This window comes from Panthera onca, chromosome E3 (assembly GCF_046562875.1).
Source record: "Panthera onca isolate mPanOnc1 chromosome E3, mPanOnc1 haplotype 2, whole genome shotgun sequence".
NCBI classification, from domain to species: Eukaryota; Metazoa; Chordata; class Mammalia; order Carnivora; family Felidae; genus Panthera; species Panthera onca.
In genome coordinates this window covers 41,545,008-41,566,857 of record NC_138354.1, presented here as the reverse complement: position 1 = coordinate 41,566,857, position 21,850 = coordinate 41,545,008, and the positions used below count along the sequence as shown (strand labels likewise).

General features: G+C 58.2%; 1 protein-coding gene across 4 annotated transcripts in view; it reads left to right on the top strand.

Moving 5' to 3' along the window:
* Positions 1-6,705: 6,705 nt before the first annotated feature.
* RAB40C (RAB40C, member RAS oncogene family) overlaps positions 6,706-21,850 on the top strand; it is a 28,972-nt gene continuing 13,827 nt past the window's right edge. Inside the window, exons 1-2 of one of the 4 annotated variants that reach the window (XM_078440374.1) lie at positions 6,706-6,897; positions 7,649-7,872. In XM_078440374.1, the coding sequence (XP_078296500.1) occupies positions 7,731-7,872 (142 nt within the window). In that variant the 5' untranslated portion in view covers positions 6,706-6,897; positions 7,649-7,730. The other 3 variants (XM_078440371.1, XM_078440372.1, XM_078440373.2) reach the window with 3 other exon arrangements.

The window sequence follows — 21,850 nt, the reverse complement described above, 5'->3', positions numbered from 1 at the left end:
GTCTGAGGCCTCTACATCTGCCCCTGGCTCTGAGGCTGCGGGGTGCTGAGCAGGAGGTCACAGGGGCAGCCAGCCGGGCCAGCAGGCCCGTGCTTCATCACTAGCAGTGTTTGCCTCGGGACCCGCCTCCTGACCTGCTGGGATGGCATCGGCAACCCGGTGCCCCCCCAGCCCCCGGGAGCCTGCCCAGGAGCCCTGCTCTGCCCCTCCCATCACACCAGACTCTGGGAGGGGTTTGTAGGCCTCTACCCCTGACCACCACGGCCACTGCCAACGGGGCAAGCTGGCAGCTCTCCCTGTCGGGAGGTGGAGGGACCCCCTCCCGGGATGCGCTAAACGGTCCTTGAGGCGGACCCCCGGCATCCCGTCCTTGGGGGTTGCTCCAGGGTCCCCAGAACCAGCAGCCCCGGTGGCCCCGAGCCCTCTGGGAAGCCGACAGCACTGCCCTCGGAGCCTGGACCACACAAGGGTTTGCTTGATGCCACCCGGAGAGGTTGTCCTGCAGGGGGAGCTGCCGTGGGCCTTCAGGTCTCCCTGTGTGAAGCCGGGCCACGCGGGTCCCCGCAGCCGCCTTGCCAGAGACCAGACAGCCATTCACCTTGCCGCCCTGTCCCTGCCCCACACCCCTGCGGGAACAGGCCCCTTGGCCAAATACCATCTCCCTCACTGACGTCGCACAGAAGCAGGCAGCTCCTAGAGAGACACGTTTGTGGTGTCCAGCGTGTGTGTGGCGGGAGGGTGGGGGACAGCATTCAGGCCGCGTCTGCCTGCCGGCTGGCGTGGCATCTGACTATGGGCGCGAGCCCCACAATCCCCAGGGGGAGGAAGACTGTACGTGCGGATGGCATCGTCTGTGTTTTGTCCTCCTGGAGTTGTTTGTGCTCGTGCCGTAGCCTGAGCAGGAGAAGGGGCAGCGGCCTCTGTTCACTGCGGGCACTTGGGCCTGTCCACCTCTGCCACCTGCACTCCTTGGCTGCGGGCCACGGCGGGGAGCCCCTGGGGGGGTTCCCAGCAGCTCGGCATGTGACAGGACAGGTCCTGGCTCTGTCTTTTTCTGCTGAGACAATAAAACTTCCCACCCGTTTGGAGCGTACCCTCTACCTTCCCATCGCCATCGCCACACGGGCAGTGGGTCTGAGGAGGCCCCCCACCTCCACCGTGACGGTGGTGGGGCTGAGGTGAGGTTCCCCTTCTCCTGGGGTGGTAGGACAGCTGGCCCCCGTTGTTTTTCCTACGGTGTCTGTGACACCCATTTCTTGTTCGATGCCAGCCTGGGGAGCTGTGGGCACACCATCCCCTGAAGCAGGCCTCCCTGCGGGTCTGGCAGGCGGGTATGGAAGTTTTGGCCCCTTGAAGATGTCCTGGCATGGGTGGGCGGACCCAGGGTCACTCACTCTCTGGTTTTGGCCTTGCCCTGGTATGAGTGACAGGGCTGAGGGTAGGGGTGCAGGCCTCCCTGGGGCAGGGGTGAGCTGCCCTGGCTCTGATGAATAGACCACCTCAAACCTGTGGACTCCTCGCAGGGCAGGGATCCTGCCTGCCTCCCTCTACCCATCCTGCAGCCTTGAGGGACGCTTGGCTGGCCGCCTGTGCACCTGCCGTCCTGGCTTTGCAGGGAAGGGCTAAAGTCCAGAGAGGTCTGTCAGCACCTCCCAGTGCTGTGCCTCCACTAACGGGTCAGCAGAGGCTGGATGGGGAGCCCTACGAGGCCCCTGTGGGTTCTTGTGGTGCCTTTCTGGTCTGAGGCAGGTCGGTGAGAGATCAGGGGTGGGGAGTGGTGCGGGAACCCAGTGGAGGGCCCAGAGCCTCCGAGGAGTTTGCTCAGGTCTGTCCCCAGGCCCCCAGAGCCTGCTGAGAAAAGCCTCCACCACCCGTCTTTCTTGCCAGCAGATGCCAAAACTCGAGATCACGTGGGGCCCACCGCCTCTCCTCTCGGGGCTCTGCCCAGCCCATGGGACGGTGGTGGCTACTTGACGGGCCGTGCCTGGCAGCTGTCCCCCTCTGCCCGGCTGCCTCCCCGCCTCCTGAGGACAGCACCGGTCGCTCCAGCCGCTGCCGCACCTCCCAGGCTGCTCCCATCCTCCCAAGAACAGCCTTCTTCTGTGCACGGCCTTGTCCTCACCCCAGGTCTCTTACCACCTCTGCCACGCTGACCGGGGCAGAGCCCTGTGCTCCGGCTTCCCTGAGGCTGGATCGCAGGTCGCCCCGAGAAGTGGACATTTGCCTTCCATTCAGGGCCACCGCTTCCCGCTCCGGTTCTCACGGCTGGAAGACAGTGGCCTCACGCACATCAGTCAGGAGATGAGCTCAGAGAGGGAGGGTGACTAGTTGAAGGCCACACAGCGGGCAGGTCTGAGCCCCACAGTGTCTCCGCACCGGCCCCTCCTGTGTTTGGAAGCTCCCCGTGTTGACATATTTCAAACTTACAGAAACACAGTGCACAGTACTGTCTGGCACCCTGACCCACACTCCCCATCGTTCACACTGTGCCACTTCGGGTTTTGTACTTGTGCCGTATTTTTTTCCAAACAATTTGTCACTTGCCCTTAATTTTGCCCCTAAAACGTCCAGTGTGTACCTTGCAGCCACAGCACAGCGAGGGGAGTCGATTAGCATGGGCGGGCCCCTTGCTGGGTGCCCCCAGGTGACCTCTGCGGTAGCCTGTCCTCTCCCCCCAACTCCTCCGCCCCCCCCCCCACCCCGTCCCTGCCACACACTCGCTGTGCCGCTCCCCAGGGCCCTGTAGCCTCCGGTGCCCCCAGCCTGCCTGCCTTTCACCACAGTTACTCCGTAGGATGTTCCTCTGTGGGGCTCATCTGATGATTCTGACCAGAAGATTCAGCCCCTGGGCTCTTGGCAGGAAGACCCTGGACATGCGACTGTGTCCTTCCCAGGGTGTCACCTTGGGAGGCACATGGCGTCCGTCCATCCTGGTGACGTCTACTTGGTCACCAGGGGTTCTCAAAGCCACTTACTCTTTAATAAGTAATTTGTGCCGAGATGTTTGCGACCACGTGAGTGTCCACCCTCCTCGCCCTCCGGCTCGCCGGCTGCGCCATTGGTTGTTGCTGGACGCGCACGGGGACTTCCGGCTTCCTCCTGCTGTGGGGTTTCATGGGGCCTCTCCTTGGCTCCAGCCTTGGTCTGGGGGGAGTTCCAGAGTAATTGAACTTTTGTGGGTGCCCCCAGAGAGCCTGGGCACAGGACTTTGGAGCCAAGATCTGTTCGCCCGATGGGGGGAAACCCCAGACCCTTCTTGGAGAGCAGAGCTTGGGGTTCAGCATAGAGAGCAGTGGGAATCCTGGAGGGGAAGGCAAAGACATCCCAGACCACTCCCCGCCTGGACGGGAGCCGTGTGTGGAGGCCTGCGGGGGGGCCTGGGGGGGTTCTTCACTAGATGCTTCCTGAGTCTCCCGAGAGAGGGGGGTGCCGGGAATCACCCTTAACCACCTAACGCGTGGGCACCTCAGCAAGGCTGAGCCAGGACTTGGAAGCAGAGGACTGCTCTGGACTGCTTCGTTCTTGGCCTGAGGCCCTTCTTGGCAGCAGGGATGCCGTCCTGTCCCCTCCTCAGTCTGGAGAGCTGGCATTTAGCCCCAGGATGTCTTTGCAGAAGGGCACACATCTGCGTGGGAGGCAGCGCCTCTGTCCACAAGGCCTCCCGGACACCAGGGAGTTCGCCCGCCACCCCGTCCCCCCATCCCGCCCTTGTCTGGGCCCTACTGCCCCAGACCCTGTGGGTTCCCATGGTGCCTTTTTGGTCTGAGGCAGGGAGGTAAGAGTTCAGAGGGGCTGGGAGCAGTGCAGGAACCCAGCGGAGGGCCCGAAGCCCCTGAGGAGAGTTCGCCCAAGACTTCCCCGAAGGATCACACCCCCGGACGGGCCTCCAACCTACAAAGCAGGGACGGTAGCACCTGCTCCACAGGCTGTGCTGGGAAAGGCCCGGTTGAAAAGCCTGCATACGGAGCCCAATTCCTCGGTTTGTCCTGGGTGATGGGGAGCAGGCGGTGGAGCTAAAGCCACCGGAGCCTCTTCGGGGGAAGTCCTAGAGGGATGAAGGATGCTTCTGATTTAAAATCTCTGAAAAAAATTTAAAAATAAATAAATAAAATCTCTGGGGAGGGGATGATAGTGGGTTCTCACCCACCGCCCCTTTCAGGCAGCCTCAGAAACCAAGAAGGAAAGTGGCAACCCCACAGTGCTTCCAGTCCCGGAACGAGGGTCTTGGTACTTCCGAGCAGGGAGCGGGCGGCGCCAGGGCAGAGCCGCCACTGACCGCTGCGGGAGAGGCCGGTCCCGTCACCCCCAAGCACCCTCCCTGCCCTGCCAGCTCGAGGTTCAGGGGTGGGCAGACACCTGCCAGCTCCCTTGTGCTGCGCCAGTCAACACTCAGTCCCTGGCCCCTCTGGGGACTCGGTCCCCCACCTCCCAACAAGACCCTGCCTTTGGCTGTTTCTGTAGCATTGTGTGAGGCGGGTGGCTGTGCCCTTCCTGTAAATGCGGAGGCTGTATCTGCTGCCACCCAGCATCCAGGGAACAGCCATTTCGCAGGAGGAGGGCGTGGCCTGAGCAAGTGCACGAGCAGGATCGTCAGGGCTCCTTTGCAGGTTACAAACGAGCCAGGTGGCCCTGCCCATCCCTAGTCAGTCTCTGCCCTCAAGTGTCCCGGCTCTGTGCGTCCCCAGAGGACCAGGAGCACCAGAGGAGAGTCTCTGAAGGCAGGTGAGGAAGGCCCAGGTGCTACTCACCCAGCAGAGGAACCAGCTCCTCAGGAAGCCCCCCAGGCACCACATCAAAACGCTCAGCGGCCTGCCCGTGGCACACTTCCCGGGAAAGGCTGCTGCAGCTTGGGGACGAGGTCACTGGTGTGGTGCCATTCACGCTGGGGTCGGCTGCCTGACAACCACCTGCTACTGGAGGGATGGCCTAGGTTCGGTGACCTCATGGGAAGAGAGTTCTTGCAACCAGCTCCTTACTTCCTGGGTGGACATGCCAGCAGGGCTGTCCTCAGCGCAGCACACCGGGGGACGGCCCTTGTGGGGACATGCCTGTTCCCTCTGCACAGATGTGCTTTCCAGGGAGCCCTACCTCTCTGTGGCCTCTCCGCTGCACGTAGCACTCAGCGCCTGTTCTGGTGAGGGCTGTGCTTGGCTCAGCTTCGGCAACTAATTCTTTTATTAACAATTTTACTGAGGCATGTTTTACATATTATACAATTCACCCATTCTGTGAGCACAATTCAATGATTTTTATTCAAGGCGAAAAAAGTGCTTTTATCATTAAATTTTTAAATGCTTATTTATTTTTGAGAGAAAGAGAATGAGCGGGGGAGGGGCAGAGAGAGAGAGAGAGGGAGGCACAGCATCTGAAGCAGGCTCCAGGCTTTGAGCTGTCAGCCGGGAGCCTGACGAGGGGCTCGTACTCACCAACTGTGAGATCATGACCTGAGCCAAAGTGGGAGGCTTAACAGACTGAGCCACCCAGGTGCCCCAGGGCTACTCATTATTAAGCGTCATGTGTAAATAATGTTCTCATAAAAATGTTATCAATGAAGAGAAAGCCACTTTTTTTTAAAGTTTATTTATTTTCAGAGAGAGAGTGCGAGCGAGCACGTGCAGGGCGGAAAGGGAGATGGGAGTCCCCAGCAGGCTCTGCACCATCAGGACAGAGCCATCGCGGGACCGAAATCACAAACCTCGAGATCATGACCTGAGCGGAGACCAAGAGCTGGAGCTACCCAAGTGCCCAGAGAAAGTCACTCTTGATCCGCAATCCCGGAGGAAAGGATCCTGTCATACTTCCCAGACCACTTCCTATGGACGTATTATGCTTTCATAGACCTAAACCTGGAATCAAATGTGTTGTCAGCTTTTTAAGAGCATAAACTGAAATCACACTGGATAGACCATGCTGTCATTTGCATTCTTCTCATCTCTTCTCACGACAGCGTTGTTGGCACCTCATCTCGTTCACTGTAGAACTGCATGAACGGGGTTGATTCAACAGCTCCCAAACAGCGGTCCTAGATGTTTCTGGACCTTCAACAAGACTACAACGTTGTAGTGAAGTCCGTTGACCTCGTTTCTGAGGACTTCTCCAGGCTAAATTACGAGCCTGTCCGACCCCCTCAAGAGAGCTGTTTCCCACGTCCTGGCCCACAAGCGCTGTTGCCAAGCTGATGGCTGGAAGGGGAATTATTTTGCTTTAATTTCCATTTTGCAGAGTGAAAATGCGTCTTCACACGTGTTCACAGGTTCTGCATACTTCTTTGCCCACTAAGAAAAATAACCCTTTCTTCTTGTAAACAACTGCGGGCTGACTTCCTCCTGGAGGCCCCCCAGTCCTGCCCCGGACCGCCACGCCCCTCTCCTCCTGGGACCCCCACCCTGCCTGACTCGCTACGACCTGGTGGGCGGCGCGGCTCCTGCCTCGAGACCCTGGGGGCAGGCCCCGTGCTGCCGTCCTCCCAGGCGCCGAGGTTCGAGAACTTTGGGCCTTCGCAGTCGTGCACCGCGACCTAAGGACCACCGGGCCAGGCCGCGGCGCCCCTTACCTTCCCCAGTTCGCGGGAGGGCTCTGAGCGCCTCTGGCGACCCCACCCCCACCGGAGAGGAAGTCCCGCCTCCCAGGCCTCCCCTGAGCGCTGATTGGCCGGACTCGTCCCGCCACGCCCGGGCCCCGCCCCAACGCGGGGAGGGCGGCTCCCGAGAGCACAGTTCCAGGGGGGCTGTCTGCCCTCGCTGAGGTCTCTGCGGGAGTAGCGACCGCAACTTGTTAGAGGCTTAAGTCCTCCGGGACCCAGCCGCGTCACCTGACTCCCGGGGACGGCCACCATCCTGCTCCCGCTTGTGGGAAGGGGGCGTATGCAAACAATCTGGAGTCCCAAGCTCCTGATTGGTGAGCATGTAGGGAAGGGAGGAAAGCACGGGGTGAGCGGGGCGGGCTTAGAGGGGCCGTGATCGACGTGTGGGCGGACCAGTGGCTCTGGGAGGATAGGCAGCGGTGGCCAATGGCGACGGGGAGGGGGCGGGCGAGGGCCGAGGTGTTGCGAGGGCAGAGAACGGGATTGCTGTTGACTCGGAGGTGCTCTGCGGGAAGCGACGGGGGCGGTAGAGGTGCTGACGGACGTGCCGGCAAACCAGAGGTTCCGGGAAATACGGAGGTGAGTAGCCAACGGCGACGGCGACCAGGCAAGACGGTCAGCATCTTCGCAACGCTGCGTGGGGAACGGTGGGGGAGGACAGTCGTGACGGACGTGCGCATGGGCCAATGGCGATGAGAAAATGCCGGCGGGCGACCAATGAGGATGGCGTGGAGGTGGGGCGACAGGAGGCTTCTTGGTGCTGTGTGGGAAACGGTGGAGGGGGTGGGGGCCGGCGACCGTGACGGACTTGCGCAGGGGCCAATGGGCCTGGGCGGGCGGGCGGGGCGACAGCCAATGGTAGCGCTCGGTCCGGGGGCGGGGCGGCGAGGCAGCTAGTCTCCGTGCGGGAAGCGGCGGGGCGGCGGCAGCGTTGAGGTGAGGCGGGCGGGTGGTGGCGGCGGCGGCGGCGGCGGTGGTGGTGCAGGTGCAAGCGGCGGGGGCGGAGGAGCGGGCGCGGCCCGGGCCTCGCCGGCCGGCCCCACTCACCCGCGCTCCGGCCCGCAGGTCGTTCCGAGGCCTCCTCCCCGCCGTGCTCCCGCGGCCGGCGCCGTGGGCATGCGGGCGCGGCCCGCGCGCGCGTGAGAGGATGGGGACGCAGGGCAGCCCGGTCAAGAGCTACGACTACCTGCTCAAGTTCCTGCTGGTGGGCGACAGCGACGTGGGCAAGGGCGAGATCCTGGAGAGCCTGCAGGACGGCGCGGCCGAGTCTCCGTACGCCTATAGCAACGGTAAGGCCGCGCTCCGGGCCCGCCCGGCCAGCCCGGCCGGCAGTCGCGGGGGCCTGCCTTCTCGCGTCCACGGCGCCCGGACCGACCCCGCGCCGGCGGGGAGCGGGCCTGCGTCCCCGTCTCCTCTTTCTTCCCCGGAGGAGGCCCCCGGCGGCGCCGCGGCAGCCGGAGCCGGAGCTCTCGGCGGCTTGGCACTTTGCTCATCCGCCTGAGGCCTTCGTGGGGGCTGCGCGCTAGACGGGCGGCCGCGACTTGGCGGCGAGCGGCCTGGTGGCTGCGGCCCCCCGCGGGGCCGGCAGTGCCCTGAGAGGGGCTGTGAAAGTGGGGGCCAGGATGTAGGTGCGGGGGCTTCTGTGCGGCGCACAGCCCGTGAGCAGGTGTGCCAGGGGTGGCCGGGCCGCTCCCGTGACCCCGCGGCTGCGCCCGGGGAACCGGCGCCGGTGCTGGAAGGACATGCCCCGCTCTCAACGCTAGTGGCTGCGCGGCTGAAATACGCAGCACATACGCGTCCGCTGCGAAGGCAGTTAAGACGGCCAAGTGCAGCGGTGGGGCCGGTGTCCCCTCTGTGCTGGGGCCCGTCCCAAGCCACGTGGACTTGGGGTCCCTTTAGAGGAACCAGGAGAGCCGCTTCGGAACGTCAGCACCCAGGTTTTGCAAGGACCTCTGTGCTCCCGCAAGTAGTTTTATCTAATTTTACCTCTTCAGATCTTTGTTCTCCACGCCCTTTGTTGCTTTGTTTCTTGGACTCTGGTCGGTCCTGTCAGACTGCTCTGAGCGTTTGCTGTTTGCTAAATTGCTCGCCTACAGGCGGCTGGCGGCGTGGACGCTGTTTTTCCCAACCTTTCGTTTTAGGACTTGTCAAGGTTGTTGGATCACCTGGACCGGCTGCACGCCCTTCCTGCTGGGACGGCCTCGGTGGTAGGCAGCCGCCGCCTCGCCTCCCAGAGCATGTGTTCTCAGCCCTTCTCAGAGGAGGTCCCTCGAAGGGGAAGAAGGGAGCAGCCCTGGGTGTGTTGTGGGTGAGGGAGGGGCCCTACTGGGGCCTTAGCGTGCCCCGTCATGGGCTCCTGCCACCTCGACGGTCGCTTCGCAGTGACGGTCAGAGCTGTCTTTCCTGACAGTGAGCGGTTGGCTGCCTTTCCAGGGGGAGCCGCGCTCCCCGGAGGCCGGTGGTGCGCGTTTACAAGAGCGCGAGGGGCCCTGGCTTCATCAGGGGCAGCAGCGTTTTTCTGGAACCTGGGTCTGTGCTTTTGAGGCCTGGCTCAGCCTGCCGGCAGCTACTCCAGTCGGGTGCAGTGAGCACTCAGGGCACACAGAGCCACGAGTCGGAGAGAGGGGTCCCGCCTCCTGTCCCCTCTGTCGGGTGGTGGCGGTGGCTGCCCTAGTTCCTGTGGCACGTTGACTGAAGTAGGGCCAGTATTGAGGAGAGCATGGCGACCTGCCTGAGGCCAGGGAGCTGGGCCAGGGGGAGGGCCGTCTTCCAGAAGTGGTGAGGAAAGCCCACCCTTGGAAAGGCCGCATGTGCAGTTAGGGCCAGGGCACGCTCACAATTCCCATCGAGTAGAAAATACGAAGCGCCAGCCTCGGCGTAGCGTCCTCAGGGTTAAAACGTGTGCAGCAGGGGAGCGGGTGTTTGTGGTCAGGGCATCAGCTCACGGACCCCGGGGGCCAGTGCTCTTTCGCAGAGTGAAGTTGGTGGTTCCGAGAGCGCCTCTTTGTTCTCTGAAGGCTTCTTAAGGGAGACTCTTGAGGGTTTGGGGAGCTCTGGAGCAGCTGGTTCTCGGGTTTCCGTGAGAACCTAAATTCGCTTTTTGGAAGAGTTAATAACGTTCAGGGATTTTTTTTTAGTGTTTATTTTTGAGGGAGAGAATGAGCGGGGTGGGGGGGGCGGAACGGACAGGATCCGAAGCGGGCTCGGTGCTGACAACAGAGAGCCTGATGTGGGGCTTGAATTCACGAACTTCGAGATCCTGACCTGAGCCGAAGCTGGACGAAGCTTGACCAACTGAGCCACCCAGGCTCCCCGGGAATTGTTGTATTTTTGATTCTCTTGCAAGGGATATACGTGCATTTCTTTTTCCCATTCACTGTTGAAAGCCTTCAGCGTCTCTCCCGGTTTCTTTGTGTTCTGCCTGAACGTGCATGGTTCCTGTGACCAGGAGCGGATACCCCATGGCAGGGAAATCCCCACTTCGTGGAGGACGGGTGATCAAAGTCCCTTCCTTGGGCCGACCTGATTCCTCACCTGCATCCATGTCTCGCCTAGCTTGTTCTTGAGGCAGGTATGTGAGTGCGCGTCGTTCTTCTCGGCTTTGCAGACACGGGAGTCATCCAGGTGGCCTTCCTCGTGCTGGCACCCAAAGCGGGGACAGCCGTGTGCGACACTGTGCCTGTGCCCCAGGGAGCCCGCAGCAGGCTCTTGCTCTCTGGCCGGGCCGCTGTGCTCTGTGCGTGCAGGTCTCCGTGGTCTGGAACCGTTCCCTGCAGGAGGTCTCTGTCTCCCCTAAATACGCAGCAGTGGTTGTAGAGGAGGCAGGCGCCGTCTTTGGGGGAGAGGCGTGCTCTGCCCAGAGGTCCAGCCGGGCTACCTGCCGGGACGTTACGCTCCGGAACCAACGTGTCAAGGGGTCTTGGTTGTGAGAGCTGGCTGGAAGGAGGTGCGGGTGTTTCATGAGCAACTTCTACTCCCGAGTGCACCCCGGCTCTGCGTCTGCCCTGGGGGTGTGGGCTGGCCGCCCCCGGAGCCCAGGGACGCCCTTGCTGTGGGTGCACGGGCCCGCTGCCACCTTTCTGAGGGCAGCGAACGTCTTGGCGCCCACAGGTCTTCACCGTGAGGCTCGAGGGCTGACGAGCAAGTGCCCTGTGGTCGATAGGCCCACGTTCTGAAAGCCTCCCTAGCGGACACGAATCCATCCCGGCCTGTCTGCTTCTCCCGCGGTCGGTGTGGCTGGGAGCTGCTGGGTGCGCTTTGCGCCTCGGGCGTGGCTGGCGGGTCAGCAGGAGGAGCGGGGCGTTTGTGACGGGTGTGGACGGAGCCAGGCAAGCGTGACGTCTGCGTGAGCTTCTGGGGCCTGCTGGTTGCTGATGTCTGTGGGAGCGAACAGTGCTTGCCGTGCCCGTGGGGGGGGCGGTCCCGAGCGTCGGCCACAGCCCCTGCCAGCCACCCGCTGGCTAGGCTGGAACTCACCGTTCCCCCAGCTCCACGGTGCTTCCTCGGACGGTTCTGAACATCTCTTCCCGCCTGGCTGGAAGTTGGTGTGTGTCCTCAGCGCCAACCCAGGGGAACGGCCGTGCTGTTTTCCTGAGCCGGGACGGGTCCCGGACGGTATGCCTGTGGCGCGTCATCCGCTGCTTTGTCCCCAGCGTTGGAGTGAGATGTGTACCCGGGAGGCATCAACTGCTGCGTGTCCTGAATGGACAAGCGGCCCGTGTGCAGCGTGTCTGTGTTGACAGAAACTTGCTGTTGTCTCTGGGCCACCGCACAACCCCTCGTAGTCTCTTTTCTTTCTCTGTGTGTGGTTGGTGCTTGTGTCTGGGTTCTGTCCGTTTTCCGGGCGATTTACTAGGCTTTACCTTTCTTCTGTCAGATGCCAGGTTCCAAGAGGGGCGTCGGCCCTGAGTGTGAGGTGTGCCCAGCACGGTCACAGTGCTGGGCTCCCCCTTGGCTCTCTGTCATCTCGTCCTATCCACCACCCTGTGACGGAAGCACCACCATCGTCCCATTTTGCAGATGAGGAGCTAAAACTCAGACAAGCCGAGACTCTGCAGCTGTCACAGGCAGCACGGGGCCTGGCACCCATTGTCTCCCTAGGCGCTGGCTGCCCGACCCCCTTCTCCTGGGCCCTGAGCAGCTGGTTGCCGAGTTCCTGGGTGACACTTCTCTCCAGGCTTTGTCGGCCGGAGTGTGGCTGCTGGGCACCTGGTGCTGATGGGTGTGGGTGCCCTCTTCTCACCACGTGCCCTCCCTGGTCCTGGAGCTGCGTCCCCCGCTGCTCTGGGACGTGGGCCCAGTCATTGAGGCCTATTTGTTCTGCCTTCACTGCATTGCTCCTGCCCTGCCTGCCTCTCTCCTAGCTGTGACCAGCGGAGCAGAGCCCCAGCAGCTCCCAGGGTCAGTGGCTAACCAGGGCAGCAAACCACCAGTTTCCAGTGTATGCGACTCATCTGTGCGGGGCTGGGTTTCTTACCTGTCCCTTTGCCAGAGGCGCTCACCTACGCTGTGTGTGATGTAGAGATCGGCCTACCCCAGCCGGACAGGGTGGCAGGCTGAGAGGGGCAACGTTCTGTTTCTGCTTCCGGACAAGCTGACTAGGCTGATTTGTAATTTGAACTGGCATGGCCTTGCCTAAATTTTCTTAAAGTGGGTAGGTAGAATATTTTACTTCCTTTAAAATTGTTTATTTTTTGAGAGAGAGAGACAGAGACAGAGAGTGAGCAGGGGAGGGGCAGAGAGAGAGAGGGAGACACAGAGTCAGAAGCAGGCTCCAGGCTCTGAGCTGTCAGCACAGAGCCTGTTGTGGGGCTTGGACCCACGAACTGTGAGATCATGACCTGAGCCAAAGTTGGACACTCAACCGACTGAGCCACCCAGGCACCCCATAGAATATTTTAAATTTTCAGTTTTTTTTTTCCCTCCAACCTGCAGCAGTTTCCATAAGCTCGAGCGGATAACAGAACAGGTGTCTCAGTGACATTGCCCTGTCGTGTTGGGTACACGTAATGTCATTGTCCCCGCCAACAAGCGTGTGGCTTGGATGATGAACTAAACCGAAGTGTGTTTCAGGGAGGAGACCGCAACAGGGAGCAAAGGACGCAGGCAGGAAGGGTCTTTCAGCCACGTCACTTCCTTTCGTAACTGGTAAGGTGCAAATTTGCCGGTCCCTGAAAAGTTGACCACATACCTAGTCTGGGGCCCGTGGCCAGTGAGGAGGAGAAGGGAGAGGGTGGAGTTTCAGCCAGGCCCCCGGCAGTGGGCAGCACCTAGTGTGGGTGTTGGTGGGTCCCGGGGCCACACGGGTCAGGGCGTCGCCATCAGGCATTTGGAGAAAATGGAGTAAGGTCTCAGTGTCCAGCACCCTGGCTTGGAACAAGGTGGCCCGTGAGGCTGGGTTTACTGCCCTGGGCATTCAGGGGAAGGAGGCTGGGACTGTGAGTGCAGGTGTCAGAGACCCGGAAGGGGGCCGACTGCGCCAAGGCTGGGTGTATTGGGTCGCCCTTAGGGTGGGAAAGTGGGCCCCTTAAGTCTTTTGGGAGTGAGAGTAAATACAAGTGAACAAAATGAACTTGCACTTTGAGCCAGGGGACACCCGAGGCTTGCTTGTTGTGACTGTGCTCACGTGGTCCTGGTAGTGAAGGAGAAGTAGTGAAGTGTCCACAGCGTGCAGTTGTCTCCTGCCAAGACTGGAGCGCTGGGTACCTCATCGACTGTGGATGTGTGTCCTTCGGAGGGTAGAGGGGGGCCAGGGGAACAGAGGTGACCGGGTAAGCCTGGCACTGACGGATGTGGTGGGGACCCCAGGACACGAGCGGGACGGTGGGGTACCACCAGACAAGCTTTGGCCCTTCGTGGTGCTAGGCGTTTATGTCCAGAGGGGTACGGCCCTTTGGCTGGAATGCGTGAGGGGGAGGCGATTTGGGAAGTGATTTGTGCAGGGTGAGCGGCCGGTGCTCAGAAAGACAGGGCTTCGGGATCGCGAGGAGGGAGGGAAGGTCAGGAGTGGTCTAACCAGGAAGGAATGCAGAGGGCCTGGTGTCAGGAGGCCAGCCTCCTGGAAGAGAACGTGCCGGCATCTCTCAGCAAGAACAGAGAACGGAAGAAGGCCCGAGTGCTGGCCACAGGCAGACACTTTGCGGATCTTGGAAAGCGTCAGAGTACGGACAGTCAGGAGCTGGGTCATCGCCGACCTGGGTCTTCCTGGGCAGCGGTGCCCATCACCCAGGCCGAGCTCGGGTGAGCCCCTGGTCATCAGGTCTGTGCAACACCTCGCTCGGGGGACGGCTAGTGGGTTCGGTGACAGTATCCGGACTTGCAAACACTGTGTACGGCCTTGAGCAACGGAAGGAACAGGGTGGTTTCGTCCTTCCTGGGTCTGATGTCGGCAGTCTTCAGAGTGCCGGAAGACGTCGGGAGCGGAGTCTGATTTCCTTATAGATGCTGTTTGGACAGGGACCAGCTCTGTCCCTGAGCACAGATTTCAGCCGAGGGATGGCACGTGGCTTCGCATCACCGTGCGGAGGCTGCCGCGCTCGTGTGTGACGTGGCTCTCCCGCGGGAGCCAGAGGTCCTGGGTGCGTGTGCACACTTACAGCTCTCGTGGCCACTGGGGCTGGCAGGGAGCAGCTTCCTGGATAAGTGAGAACAACTTGGTGGCAGTATCATCAGTAAGAGGATCTCCCTCATTTTAAGTCGCTTGGCCAGGGCCACACAGAGTTGTCAGAGGTGGGATTCTAACGAAAAACAATGCATGGAAAGAAGTTGAACTTTATTTTTTTAAAATTGTTTCTTTATTTTATATTTGAGAGAGAGAGAGAGAGACAGCGAGACAAAGCCCGAGTGGGTTAGGAGCAGAGGGAGAGGGAGACACAGAATCAGAAGCAGGCTCCAGGCTCTGAGCTGTCAGCACAGAGCCCATTGTGGGGCTTGAACTCACGAACTGTGAGATCATGACTTGAGCCGAAGTCAGACGCTTAACCGACGGAGCCACCCAGGCGCCCTGAGATGTTTAACTTTAAAATTAAGTAAGTATATTGCAAAGTAATTGTGTAAGTATATTACAGAGAAAATCTGGTGACACTCAACGTTAAAAATGTGCCGGGGTATGTATTTTGTGCTGTAAGGGAGTCAGCAACATGTGTTATCCAGAGCCTTAAAGAGCCTTCCCTTTTGACCTAAGTAATTAGGAATCTTTCCTGAGGGATAATAGGGGACACAACTGAAGAAAGTCAAGGCTTTTTTTTTTTCTTTTTTTTTTTCTAACGGTCCAGCAGTAGATATATGGTATATTCATAGAGTGAGATATTACATAGCCTTTAAAAACGCTGGTTTGGGGGGCACCTGGGTGGCTCAGTCGGTTGAGCATCCGACTTCAGCTCAGGTCACGATCTCGCGGTTTGTGAGTTCGAGCCCTGCATCAGGCTCTGGGCTGATGGCTCAGAGCCTGGAGCCTGCTTCCGATTCTGTGTCTCCCTCTCTCTCTGGCCCTCCCCCATTCATGCTCTGTCTCTCTCTGTCTCAAAAATAAATAAACATTGAAAAAAAATTTAAAAAAAACAAAACAAAAAAACACGCTGGTTTGGGGGTGCCTGGGTGGCTCACTTGGTTAAGTGTCTGACTTTGGCTCAGGTCATGATTTCATGGTTTGTGAGTTCAAGCCCTGCATCAGGCTTTCTCAGGTCAGCACAGAGCCCACTTTGGATCTTCTCTCTTTCTCTCTTGCCCCCCTCCCCAAATAAATAAACAAGAAAAAAAAAAATATATATATATATATATTTGTTTATTTTTAAAAAAAGAAAGAAAGAAAGAAAAATGCTGGTTTGGGGTGCCTGGGTGGCTCAGTCAGTTGAGTGTCTGACTCCTGATTTTGGCTCAGGTCTTGATCCCAGGGTTGTGAGATCCAGCCCCGTGTCGAGCTCTGCACTGAGCGTGGAGCCTGTTTGGGATTCTGTGTCTCCCTTTGCCTGCCTCCCTTCTCTCTCTCTCTCTCTCTCTCTCACACATAAACAAAACAAACAATGTTTGTTTGGAGGAATGACCAGTGAATATTCAATGAAATGAGGAAATCTTTGATATCTTGTTAAGTGGGCAAAGTATGTCTAATTACATAGTGTATAAATGTGTGTCAAATGAAAGAATTGGGCAATGAAATAGGAAAAAAAATTATGGTGTGTTATCTCTGAATTTTGGGCTTATGAGTAATTTTTGTATTTTTTGTAAGCGTTCTTTATTTTGCCAAGTTTTGTACACAAGGGGTGCTTGCTGTTTATGAAAGCTTTTGCTTTGGTTTGCTCTGCTGTGGGTTTTAAGGCATTAAGGAAAAGCTCTTTCACGGAAACCGGTCCACAAAGTGGCCCAGAGCCCTCCTGAAAGCCAGCATGTAGCCTAGAAAGGCATTTTGAAATTGATTAGGTAACTTCTGCTTCCTTTTCTGTCCTTCCCCAGGCAGCCCCTGCCTTCTTTCCCCAGCGACAGACTTACTTGGGCCCATAGTGGCAGACCCTGGCCTGTAGAAGGGCAGGCACTAGGAGCTAGCGGGCTGTCCCTGTTCCAGAACATCTGTGCCCTCGGCATCCAGCTCTGGTCAGTGTTCAGACCCATCTCGTAGGGTAGTTCAGCCCCTGGCGGTCAAAGGGCCTGTTAACCTAAACTCCATACAGGTCCTATCCTGTGGGTTTATCATTTTTTTAAATAAAGTTTATTGAGATCTAATGTACGTGTGATGAGATGTACCCATTTCAAGTGTATAGTTCAAGGAGTTGACCAGCGCGCATACCTACATAACCACCGCCTTATTTGGCGTAGGGAACGTTTCCACTTTGCCTACACATTCTGCCATGGCCCTTGGGAGTCCAGCCTCCAGCCCCCGGCCCCCGAGGGTCTGCTTCCTGTCACTATAAGGTTACTTTTGCCTCTCCAGGACTTCCTGTAAATTGAGTCACGCAAGATGGTCCTTTGTGTTGTTGGTTTTTTCACCTGGCAGGACGTACATGAGACTGGCCGGGGCGCACACCATAACCGTCTCTCCTGTTCCCGAGCCCCGTTCCTTTGCACACATAGACCCCAATTCGTTTATCCTTTTACCTGTCAATACACTTCAGAGTATCTCCTGATTTGGGCTGTTGTGAACAATGCCAGTATGAGCGAACGTTCTTGAACAAATCCTTAAAGTTTTTTTAAACATTTGTTTTTGTGGTACATGTGCATATTATGTTGGCCGTTTGTTACGTGTGTGATTTAGTGGCATGAAACACATTCCCAGCTCACACGTCCTTGTGTGAATGTGCCTCTGCGAGTGGGGTTGCTAGGTCACATGTGTGCGTGTCTGCCTAATTCATAAGAAATTGCCACACTGTGTCCAAAGCCCTCTGTCATTCTGAATTCCCACCACCAATACTGCGTTACATCTTGGCAAATGCTTGCTGTTGTCAGCATTTTTTTTTCTTATTAATCAAACTACGAGGTATAACCTGTGTACCAAAAGCCTGGATCCATTTAAAATTTGCAGTTCAGGGAGTGTTGACAGGTGTGCACACCAGAGAAGCCATCGGACACCCGTGGTCTCTGCATCGGCCTGTCTGCTGCCAGATCTGGCAAACTCTGGTTTTCATGTTACAGACTCATTTGTATTTCTGGGGTTTTTCTAGAAGTGGAATCACACAGCACTCTTGTGTGTCTGGATTCTCTTTCTCCGTTTTCATTTCTTTAAAAAAATTTTTTTTTAATGTTAATTATTAATTTTTGAGAGAGGCAGACACAGCATGATCAGGGGAGGGGCAGAGAGCGAGGGAGACACAGAATCTGAAGCAGCTCCAGGCTCTGAGCTGTCAGCACAGAGCCAGACACGGGGCTCGAACTCACGAATTGTGAGATCATGACCTGAGCTGAAGCTCAACTGACTGAGCCCCCCCCCCCCACCCCCCCACCCCCCCCCCCGCGCCCTCTCTTTCTCCATTTTCTTTGAGATGTAGACGCACATCTCACACCTTTGTGTTATGTAGCATTCCACTTGTGAGGACTGCAGTGCGTTTATCTCTTCTTCTGCAGTGGACTTTTGCATGGCTTCCGTGTTTGGGTTTTTCTGAACGGTGTTCCTAGGAACATTCTCATACCTGTTTCTGGTGACTGTATGTATACGTTTCTGTCGGGGATACACTGGTGAGTGGGTTTACTCCAGCCTTAAAAGACACCAAACTGTTTTCCATGCGGTCCCGTGGTGGCGTGGTGACAGTTCATCTGCCTTCCTTTTATCCTGTTACTTTGTAACAGCCTTGCAGCACTGGGTCCTTAGGATCACCTTCTGTTACTTCACCACCCCCCAGTGGGTGGGCTTTAGTTTGTTAATAATGCAGTAATTAACCTTTAGTTACTTTTACACAAGGTACTCGAGCCCTGTTAGTGCTGTAACACATTATCTTACAGTTAGTTATGTGGTCACAAGTCAGCAGGCAGGACGCTGGGGGTTGGGCTCTCCTTTCTGTGGGCTTTAGGGGAGGTCTGTTTCCTTGCTCATGGGCCCGTCCCGCCCTTGTCTTTGCTGACCGTGAACCAGTAGCTGCCCCAGCTTCTGGAGACCATCCACATGCCTCGCCCACCTTCCTTTTTCTCCGCCTTCAAAGCGGGGTCAAGTCCCTTTCAGACTCGGAGTCTCTCCTCCTTCAGTTTCATCTCTGACTCCGCCAGGAAAGAGTCCACATCTTTTAGGGCTCCTGACACATCAGACCTCAGGCCTACCCGGATGACCCAGGGCGCTCTCCCTCTCAAAGCGCACAACTACCCAGGTGCACCTGCAGGGTCCCCTCGCCTTGTGGGATGCATGTTCACAGGCTCCAGGGATTAGGAGGAGGGCATCCCCAGGGACAGGGCGAGGGCATTATTCTGCCCACCACACCGTCATGAAAAGTTCTCTGTATCTTGTTGGTTTGGTTAGATTTTTATAGGCTGGTGAGAGGGATGCAGGTCTGCATTTCTGGTAGGTACTGGTGGTCTTAGTTATTGCTGTGGACTGATGTTTGTGTCTCCTGACCCCCCAGGGAATGGTCAGGGGCGGTGCCTTTGGGAAGTGACTCAGTCATGGGGGTAGAGCCTCAGGAGTGGGATCAGTGCCCTTGTAGAAGAGACACCCCCCCCCCCCCAGGGCTGCCTGGCCCCTCCCGCTGTCCATGAACCAGGAAGCTGGCCCTCACCACATACAGGCTCTGCTGGGGCCTTGTCTCCAACTTCCAGCCTCCAGAGCCGCGAGAAGTAAATCTCTGTTGTTTATAAACCACCCAGTTTCTGTATTTTGTCACAGCAGCCCGAGCCGACTAAGAAATTACTACAAACATCACCCACTTTATCAGCAAATAGTTTCTGTGAGTCAGAAGTCTGGTCACAGTGTAGCTGGATGCTCACTGGGTCTCAGGGTCTTTCTCGGGCTGCAGTCAGGTGTGGGCCGGGACAGGAAGAATCCTTTTCAAGTTCGTGTTGGCATGAGGCTCGGGTCGGCAGTGCTCACCGCCTCGCTTCCCAGCTGCGTGGGGCTGGGCGTGGGCGGCCTGCCCCATCGAGCCAGCAAGGTAGACGCTGCCAGCGGCATGGTCCCATGCAACATGATCGTGGAGGGACGTCCATCACCTTGGCCCCCCTCCACAGGTCAGTAGCAAGTCTTGGTTCCCACCACCCTCGAGGCGAGGGGCGGGACCCCGGGCCCATGTGAGAGTGCCTGCCACGCTGCCCACCATTGCTTCCTGTCCGCTGGGGGCGTGTGCAGTTCCCTTGTGGGTCCCCAAGCGTGCCCTGTGCTGCGAGGCACATCTCCTCAGCACAGGCATGTGCCGTGGCCTTCCCCGGGGGGGGGGGGGCGGGGGGGCGGCGTGAAGGCTGCACACGTACGTGCCGAGGGCCGCCTGGGCCTGAGGCCGGAGTGTGGGTCCCAGGGCGTTCTGTGTGTCCACCTGCGCCGCGGGAAGCTTTTTCCGGTTCTTGGAAGACCAGCATTCCTCTTCTGCTTCCCGGCTATCTTTGGGGACTTGAGGACAGCTCACCTGCCTTCCCTGGGGAGTAACATTTAGGAAACAAGAGCTGCCTGTGCTGGGTTTAGACGCCTGGTCCTCTTGGAAGCACACGCTGGGAGGTGGGGTCCGGGAGCTCCGTGGGTGGTGTCGCTGTGGGAGCGTGCTCGCCCCGAGCGCCGGGGACCCACTCCCGTCAGTGGGCCGCTGCGGTGGGGACAGCCTGCGGGGTTGGCCTCCTCTGCCTCGGGACACCGCTGGCTGGCACGTGAGTTTCAAAGGAAGACACCAATTAGAATTTTGTTTCGTTCTGTTTCGTTCCTTTTTAAATTCCTTTTTATAAACTTCCTCTCACTGTGAAGCATTTAAAAAAATTTATGTTTTATTTATTATTATTTTTTAAGTTTTTTTATTTATTTTGAAGAGGTGGGGGCAGGAGAGGCGGAGAGAAGGAGACAGAGAATCCCAAGCAGGCTCTGCGCTGTCAGCACAAGAGTCGAACGTGGGGCTTGAACCCATGAACCATGAGATCATGACCTGAGGTAAAGTCAGACATTTAACCAACTGTGCCACCCAGATGCCCCTATTTATTTTTGAGAGAGAGAGAGAGAGAGAGAGAGAGAGAGACAGTGTGAGTGGGTGGGCGGGGCACAGAGAGAGAGGGAGAGAGAGAGAGATCGAGAATCCAAAGCAGGTTCCAGGCTCTGAGCTGTCAGCACAGAGCTTGACGCGGCACAGATCATGACCTGAGCCAAAGTCGGACGCTTAACCAACAGAGCCAGCCAGGCCCCCCTTACTGTGAGGAATTTTTACAAAGTCCTCCTGTGGGGTGCCTGGCTGGCTCAGTTGGTAGAGCATGTGACTGTTGATCTCAGGGTTGTGAGGTCAAGTGCCACATTGAGCATAAAGCTTACTTTGAAAAAAAAAAAAAAAGTCCTCCTGTGGCTTTTAATCATGTTGTACAGTAGCTGGATAATTACCCATTTAGTGTTGCCTTTTTTCCATAAAGACTGGACCCTCAGGGGGCGCCTGGGTGGCTCAGTCGGTTGAGCGTCCGACTTCAGCTCAGGTCATGGTCTCTGTGCTGACAGCTCGGAGCCTGGAGCCTGGAGCCTGCTTCCGGTTCTGTGTCTCCCTCTCCCTCTCTGGACCGCTCCTGCTCCTGCTCTGTCTCTCTCTCTCTCAAGATACATAAACATTAAAGAAGAAAGTCTGGGAGCTCAGAGAGGTGGTGCGACGCACACGTGCTGTCTGGGCAGGTGACGAGACACCCTTCCTTGCCCGCTCCCGTCAGACGGGTCCGGCAGGCGTGTGGGAAAGGGCCACGCCCAGAGGTCAGCCAGGCTGTGTGAAGGGTCTCCAATCTGAACAGCCCTGGTCCCTCTCCACAGTGGCAGGCGTCCCACCCCCAAGCGTGAGAGGCCAGGGGCGACAGAGGGTCATGTCCTGCTGGTTGGTGCCGCCCGTGGCCAGCCTTCGTCCTGCGCACTCCTGCAGCTCTGGTCACAGCCCCTGGTGAGGTGGTCTCGGCGGGAGAGGCATACTTTGGTGAGTCCCCCAAACCAGCCGGGAGGGGGACACTGTCAAAACCTGGCGTTCCCGAAAGTTGAAACCTCATGACCTTTTCTGCACCGTTGCTTCCTCCTTCCACCTCCTCCCCTCTCCGACCCGTCTCTTCGAAGAACGCCCCAGTCCTCAGCCCGTGATTATGGTGTTCCTGCCCCTCCAGCCTCTGTTGGTGTTTTCCTGGGGCCGGGAGCTGCTCACCTCGCACTGTCCGGGCTGTTGTCAAGGGCAGGGACTCGAGGCCAGTGACGCAGGGACATGGTGTCGGGGGGCGGTGGCCGGCGCCATCCTCGGCCCTGGCAGGCCTCGCTGGACCAGGGCTTTGCACACGCCCCCACCGCCCCGAAACGGAGCGGAGTGAGGCTGGTTCCGGGTCACGTGCTCTGCCTGCACGCAGAGCCAGATCCCGCACGCGCAGGCGCGCTGCAAGGTGAAGTGGAGAAGTGCTCGCCCCCTACACCATCTGTGCTCGTGCGCCGTCGTACTAGATGCCGAGGCGGGGGCGGTGGAAACGTACCTGGTGCGTGTAACACCCGTGTTACGACGGGTGATGTGATTTTTTCCCCCAAAATGGTAAAGAACTTTCGGTAAAATTCCGCACAAACGAGACACCCGTGGTTCACAAGGTGGTGGCGTCCCTGCCAAGTGTGGTGTGCGCCTGGGACACACACGCTGCGCAGGACAGGTCAGGATCTCCGCTCAGAGT